The sequence below is a fragment of the Octodon degus genome, unplaced genomic scaffold, assembly GCF_000260255.1.
Source record: "Octodon degus isolate 3935 unplaced genomic scaffold, OctDeg1.0 scaffold00001, whole genome shotgun sequence".
Classification (NCBI taxonomy): Eukaryota; Metazoa; Chordata; class Mammalia; order Rodentia; family Octodontidae; genus Octodon; species Octodon degus.
The window spans coordinates 29,329,807-29,337,218 of record NW_004524577.1 but is presented as its reverse complement, the minus strand read 5'-3'; the positions used below and the strand labels follow the sequence as shown (position 1 = coordinate 29,337,218).

General features: G+C 43.0%; 1 protein-coding gene across 1 annotated transcript; it reads right to left on the bottom strand.

The window, feature by feature from the left end:
- Positions 1–281: 281 nt before the first annotated feature.
- Htr1a (5-hydroxytryptamine receptor 1A) lies at positions 282–1,971 on the bottom strand. Its single transcript, XM_004623053.1, has one exon. The coding sequence runs from the start codon at positions 1,555–1,557 to the stop codon at positions 292–294; it is 1,266 nt and encodes a 421-aa protein (XP_004623110.1). The 5' UTR covers positions 1,558–1,971; the 3' UTR covers positions 282–291.
- Positions 1,972–7,412: the final 5,441 nt, after the last annotated feature.

Sequence of the window (7,412 nt, the reverse complement as noted above, 5' to 3'; positions counted from 1 at the left end):
GGGAAGCAGGCATTGATTAGTGGGATCAAAACTGATGGTTAGGTCAGAATCTGAGACGCTCTAGCTTCTTACCGACCCGGGAATTCCCCAGGCGCTGGGGTCCAACAGCCGGAGCCCGCACTGGGCGTCCCGCACTGGCGCCGAGGGAACGGGCGAGTGTGGAACCCGGGGCGCGGAATTGGAAACAAGTGGGGGAAGGCAGCGAGTTCTTTCCGAGGTGGATTTCAGGGTGCTGAGCGAAGCGAGCAAGCGAACCGGGCCCTGGCCTTCCTCTTCGGCTTTTCCTCGTCATCATCGGCGGCAGAACTTGCACTTGATGATCTTCTTAAACGCACTTTGAAAGTCTTTGTTGAAGTAGGCGTAAATGACCGGGTTTAGCAGGGAGTTGGAGTAGCCCAGCCAGTTGATTATGGCACCCAACAGCGTGGGCATGTGGCAGCTGCTCTCGCAGAAGGGCAGGACGAGGGCCACGATGAAAAAGGGCAGCCAGCAGAGGATGAAGGTGCCCATGATGATGCCCAGCGTCTTCACGGTCTTCCGCTCGCGGGCCAGAGCCATCTTGCGCTTCGCCTCGGCGTTGCGCTCATTTTTCCTCTGGAGGCCGGCGCAGACCCCTGGGGTCGTGCTGCCCTCGCTGGGTAAGGGTAGGTGCTCCTTGGAACTGCCCACGCGGTGCACCTCGATCACCTCCAGCGTGGCTCCATCGTCGCCCAGCCTCACCGCGCCGTTGGCGCACAGAGCCCCCTTCTCCTTGCTCTCCACGCCCCGCCTCCAGTCTCTGTCACCTGGCTGCCCATTCGCGCTCTTCCTGGCTGGCGGGGCCGGCGAAGTTCCAAGGCGAGTGTCATTTCCCTTCTTCTCCACCTTCTTGACCGTCTTGCGAATGCGGAAGCGCGCAGCTCTGAAAATACGGCCGTAGAGGACCAGCATGAGCAGCAGAGGGATGTAGAAAGCGCCGAAAGTGGAGTAGATGGTGTAGCCGTGGTCCTTACTGATGGTGCACGCGTCGGGGTCCGAGCGGTCTTCGGGGGTGCGCCAGCCCAGCATGGGCGGGATGGAGATGAGGAAGCCAATGAGCCACGTGAGCGAGATGAGCGCGGCGGCGCGCCGGGGTGTCCTCTTGTTCACGTAGTCGATGGGGTCCGTGATGGCCCAGTACCTGTCCAGAGCGATGGCGCACAGGTGCAGGATGGACGAGGTGCAGCACAGCACGTCCAAAGCGATAAATAGGTCGCAAGTGACCTGGCCCAGAGTCCACTTGTTGAGCACCTGGTATAGCGCTGCCATGGGCAGCACCAGCACTGACACCATGAGGTCAGTGACTGCCAAGGAACCGATGAGATAGTTGGCCACATTCTGGAGGGAGCGCTCCAGGGCGATGGCAGCCACCACGCACGCATTGCCCAGCACCGCGCAGAAAATAAGCGTGCCTAGCAGCAGAGAGGTGATCACTTGGTAGCTGAAGGTCACGTCAGAGATTCCAGTAATGTTGGCGCTTGTCCCAAAGGGTCCTTGGGACGTGGTGTTGTTGCCCTGGCCAGGGCTGAGCACATCCATGCCTGCCTGCACGCCCGGAGAGGTGGGGCGGAGGAGGGAGGGGAGAAAGAGCTGCAGGAGAATCTCCCTCGCTCCTCCCCCCGGGGTCTTCCACCCCTACTCCCGGGAGTTCCAGAGGAAGGGGATACAGGACTCAAGCAGGAAGTTCTTACTGCTGCGGTACGTGCATCTCAGAGGAGTAGCTTCCAGGCGCTCTGTGGCTCCCGCGGTCCAGGGTGCTCAGAGACCCCAGCTGGAAAACTGAAGTTGGCCTGAGAGCAGTTCCCGGATCTCTGGGAAGCGGAGAGGTTGCTGGAAGGTCTGTCTCCTGCTGTCCATGTTACTTTGCAGCTGTCCAACTGGCTACTGAAGCCGGAGTCTCCTCACTAGCAAACAGTCTCTAAGCCCAGAATTATCTGGAACAGAGAAATCCCATCCTCCCCGGTCACTCCGTGACCCTTTTCTCCCTGTTCCTTCTTTCCCTCCTTCTCTCGCACTGGCTCTCCTATTTTCCTTCAGCCTCCTCCTCTCCGATTCATCCCACTAGCTTCCCCTTTCAGTCTCCTTGCTTTGCACCTCCCTGTCTTTAGCCCTTTGCGTGTGACTCCAATGGTCTCCCTCCCTCCCGCGCTAACCCCCCTCCTAACTCTTCCCTAACCTTGAGTGTCTCTTTCCCCTGGCTCCCCGTCCTCCTCTCCTTTTAGCTCAGCGTCCTTATGTTCAAGTCCTTTTTTGTGGACAAAGACTAAAATTCACTCACACAAACCCGATCCACTGGGCAGATTAACGTTGTAACAGATAAACTCCGCCTCCCAGCCAGCCAAACTCAAAGGAGGAACAAACACCGTTTCCAACTACCCACTGCCTGGTATTTCTGTCAGATTCTTAGAGCCAACATCCCAGGACCTTCTTTAGCGATAAGAAAGGAGAAAAGAACACCCTGGAGTCGGAACGGGAAGATGGACAGCTCTGGGTCAGCCTACAAATTATTGTTAATTGATGGAAAGAAGATGGAGTGTGCCCTAGCTTTTTAAATCACCCCATTCATTATCTCGCAGTCCAACCTGCCTCTCTTGGGGAAGATGTTGCCTGTGAGTTAAAAATTTGAAAAAGAACCCATGGGAATTTGGGTAGAGTATAAAGGATATGTTAAAGGACAAAGATGGGTAAACAGCTGCGCGTCAGAGTGAGACAATTTAATGTATATTCTTCATACACACACACACACTTTTCTCTTAATTTCAGAGAACACTGCCACCTGCCATAGCATTATGGAGAGAAAATTCAAAGAAGAAAATATTTAGCCTATGCGTTGTAAATGAGTTCTGAATTTTATATGAACCTTTACATTTCTTACCAGACCTGCAAATCTTTAGGGAGAACTTGGTGGAATCCCTCCTCCCTACCCATTGAGCTTCTCTTAATCTTCGAAACTGGATTCAGCACTGAGGACAGCTCCTATCAAGGAGGGCTTATGCCGCCACCTTCTGGCAAATGCTTTACAGTGCATTCAGAAAACTTGTAGAAATTAAAGAGATGCTAAAGGAATCCAAAAATGTTAAGAAAAAGGAATGTTATTTAAAGGGGAAAAAAAGCACTGAGTTTTAAACATTTTTCTTTAACAATTTCTTGCAGAGTCCTCTTCTGCTCTTCGTCTTGTATATCAACGTTACATGGTCTAGCTCCTTTCCAAAAAGCTACTGTATCTAAGCTTCATAAGATCTGGAAATGCTCTTATATGTAGCAAACCTGTACAACGATTTTGGCCATATTAGTTTTCTGTTCCCACAACCTGAACTCTAGAATTCATACCTTGTCACACATTTATTTCTTACTGGTTGGGAGTGTTTCATCTTTCAAATGATATCATTTAACACAGAAAATAGAGACCTCCATGGGATTTCCTCATCTGTTTTTCTTTTCCACCAAGAAAATTAAATTAAATTCTTTTTGATCACAGATAAGAAGGGGCTTCCTAATAAACAAAAAACATTAACACAACACATTTCACTTATGGACTCTGATGCTGTGCTTGGAGTGAGAGGGAGGACAGAGTGCAGTCCCGAGGCAGCTGACTCCGTATAACACACAGAGATTCACTATTGAGTACGGTAGCCTCGATAGCATGTTCAGATTTGAACTTTGAATTTCACACTTCTGAATTTTTCTAGGCCACACAAAAGAGCAGCTAGCAAAGCATCAAAGAAAATCCATTTGGGCTAACAGTCAGGGCAGTGTCTGGAGATGGCCTAAGCTGGCACAGCATCCACTGATCATTTCAGTACAGCACAGCAATGAAGCTGCCATTTAGGAAGATTCAAAGCACTGAAAGGGAACAGACAAGAGCATGTGACAGTACTGGCTGCAGAGACACTGAAGGTATCTTCTAAGAATGGCAAATGTACTGGTTCCTCTTTTAAAATCTTTCCACACATACAGAACTAGTTTATTAAAATACAGCTGCATGTTCCAAAACTATAATGGGAAAATATCTAAAATCTGAACTTCCCAAGTACAACTTTGAAAACATAGTCAATAATACTACAAAGACAATGAAAGCAATTTACATTTTAGACCAAACATAGAACACGTCATGAACCTATTTGAATAAGAATTGGGTCAAAGAGCACTTGTAAATATGTAAGACACAAATAAGTCAATAAATAGTCTGCAGCAATTGTATTTTTATCTATTGGATCCAAAATGGTTTAATAACTGAGAAATTGATTGCTGTATGTCAAGAAAGCTAAAAACGCTTTAACCGTTGAGTTCATATTCATGAGCTCCAGTATTGCTGGTCTACTTCAATATGCTATAATGTAGCATTTTTATCCAAGTTTTTAAATTCCTAAGAAGCTCATATTCAGAAATAATGTACATGATGCACCGAACATTTAACTTCTTAACATTTAGAAAAAGTTGTTAGGCACTCTAAAGAAAACTAGGAATTTGAAAAAATCTTTTTAAAAAAGAAAGCTAGGAAGAAAAATATCAAAGGATATGCAGCACTATGATTTTTATAACTTGCAAATGACTAGTAGATAATTATGTATGATTCTTCCTTGAACTATGAAGCCTGTAACATATAATAAAGACAGAGTGATTAGTGTTTCCTTGTGTTTATAACTTGCCAATTCTTCTGTTTAGCTCTTAAAACTGAAAATATCCAGGTAGTTCAGAAACTACAATGCAAACTAAAACTCCTAGTTAAAGACTTAATTTTTTGTAGTTGACCAAAAGAAAAATTAGCTTTACAGTTGAATGTCTTTAATGATATGATTTGAAGTAAAAATTTTAGTCCATTCAGCTAGTATTTCTTCTTTGAATTTACTAGATCTAAAGCATAAGCTTATTAGATTACAGATTTGGGTGTGACATATCATCCATCATATGAAATTTCTCCAAAATACTTTATGAGAAATAAATATTTTAACATTTCACAGGAAATTTGAAACAAGCCTAGCATTTCAATGTAGTTCTTTGACCAAGATATAGGACAGAAAGATGCTAAACTGAAATTTTTCTGTCAGGCTCTAAATTTGTATCAATAATATTTGCACCTTCTCCGTACTATGCTTAGCCATCATCTGTAAAACATCATTTAAGAAGGAAAAAACTTATCTGGCAAGTAGTAGAAAATTTACTCAGGACGTTTTAAAAGTGACCTATAAAAGTTCCCATTAAAATAAAGGCCTGGGGGCCTGCCCCTTAGCTCAGTTCTTTAAGTGGCTGCTTCAACAAAGCAGTCAGGCTCAGGTTGCTGTGGTTCGATCCCCACAACTCAAGCCAACCAAAGCTGCCCTGAAGGCATTCGGAGCAAAAAAAAAAAAAATCGTAAAATAAAGGCCTACTGTTTGCTAAAGTAATTAGAACTAGGATAGACCATTTTATACTGAAACTGCTGTTTTAAGTTGCATCTCCCCCAAACATCAAATACCAAAGCAGTAGGACAATTACAGTTTCATGAAGTCTATAGATTTTGAGTGGAAATCACTAGTAGTAAAAAAATTCAAGGAGAAATTTTTACTTAAAGTATTTGGAAAGTACCATCTTCTGAAGACTAGTAAAAAAAAAATTAGCAACATGCAATCAATCATCAGGGAATAAATTCCTTCTTAAAGCTGAGCACATTCATTTGTGTTCGTTTGGTTCTCAGAAACCATCCCCACCCCTGGCAACGTCATTCCTTCATTGCTCCCTCTCCCTGCCAGGCATTTTTTGCAAGCCCAGAATTGTACTGGGATTTTAATGCCAAAACAGAAAACAGCGGAAACCTCAGTCTCTGCTCCTGAGAATTGTTCACATTGTCGTGGTTCATTTAGCACATATGCTCCAAACACAGCATGTAGGCAGCGAAATAAAAGGTGATGTGTATTCACTGTGTGTGTGACCTTGAACAAATTAATTAACCCTCCTGTCTCCTCAGTAATTAAAAGGACATGGTAATAGATTTGTGAAGACGAAATGATGTACAGTACTACACATTGCTGGTCTATAACGGTTTTTCATAAAGGTTAACCATTTTTAGTAGTGAGAGCATTGCAATGTAAGAATATTGATGAGCTCTCTAGTGATAATTTATCAGCAATGGGGAGAATGAGGGTTAGGTGGAGCTGGGATAAGAGCAAGAGTTTGAGGAAAATAAGTAAGGACTTTCCAGGTGAGGTCTTATCATGAAAACTATATGTGTTCTTTAAAGTATTATTCAGCTTCGAATTTTCTATAAAATTCTAGGGGAAAGATAATTAGAAAGGGACCAGGGCTCAGTAGAAGAAGTGCTTCCCTGGCAAGTGGAAGGATGTGAGTTCAATCCCCTGTTATGCCAAAAAATAAAAAAAAAGACAAATAGAAAAAATAAAAATGTAGTCTCTGAAGTCTAAAACTTCTTGACCTAAATCAGAAACAATTGAGAGGAAAAGCTTTTAAAAGGGAACCTGACACCAAAAGTTCAGTTGCTGGTTATTGAATAGGAGTCTGCCTTTTTCCCAAGCTCAAACATTTGCTCAAAAGGATTAAATAAGTCATTGAAACTATAGGTACCAGTGAAGTGGTGAAGGGTACAGTAAAGACCTAAGAGTAGGGTCCAGGGAGATAGTTCAGTTGAATAAGCACCTGCCTGGCAAGCGCAAGGTCCTGAGTTCTATATCTGGTACCACAAAAAATAAATAAATAAAATAAGAAGACTTAAGGGTAGTAGTTTCACTGCAGGAAATTAACAGATTTACAATAATAAATGTAACGCTTTTTAGGGTTCAGTGACCTGACAGTAATGCTATCTTTTTGTAAATAGCTTGATAGTTCACTTTTGAAGTAGTAATATAATATTTGAGATGAGATAGGTGTTTGGAATGCTACTTTACTATTTCCTGTTAATCTAAGAAGGATTTGAAACTTAATTCAGCCAAATCATCTCTTGAAACAAAATTGCACGACTACATTTAATCTAGCAATGGATAGAGAAAATGTTCACATTTTATGTCTTTTGGCAAGTAACATTTTTGTTATAAAATAAAAACTATTCTCCATGCACTATTTTAATTCCTTTTTAGAGTATAGTACTTATGTAAATACAACTATAGTAATTACAAGATACTACTCTAAAACTGTGCCATTTGCTCTATTGGAGCAGTAATGTGCTAATTAGGAATAGTGGCTCCGGGCCATATTCTAGATTCAAATGATTATTGTGGCCTTGAAATTTTTCCTTAACTTTTCCATTTTATTATGCATATTATGGAATTTACTAAAATTTAAAGAATAATATATCAAATGCCCATGAGTTTAAGCAATCAAACCTTAAGATAAAAAAAAGAGTAACTTTCCATAAGGACTGTAAACATTTGCACCTTATACATGTGCTAATAAACTATAATAAA

Excerpts from the sequence above, each read along its gene's own strand:
- Htr1a (XM_004623053.1), bottom strand. The coding sequence starts at position 1,557 with ATGGATGTGCTCAGCCCTGGCCAGGGCAACAACACCACGTCCCAAGGA.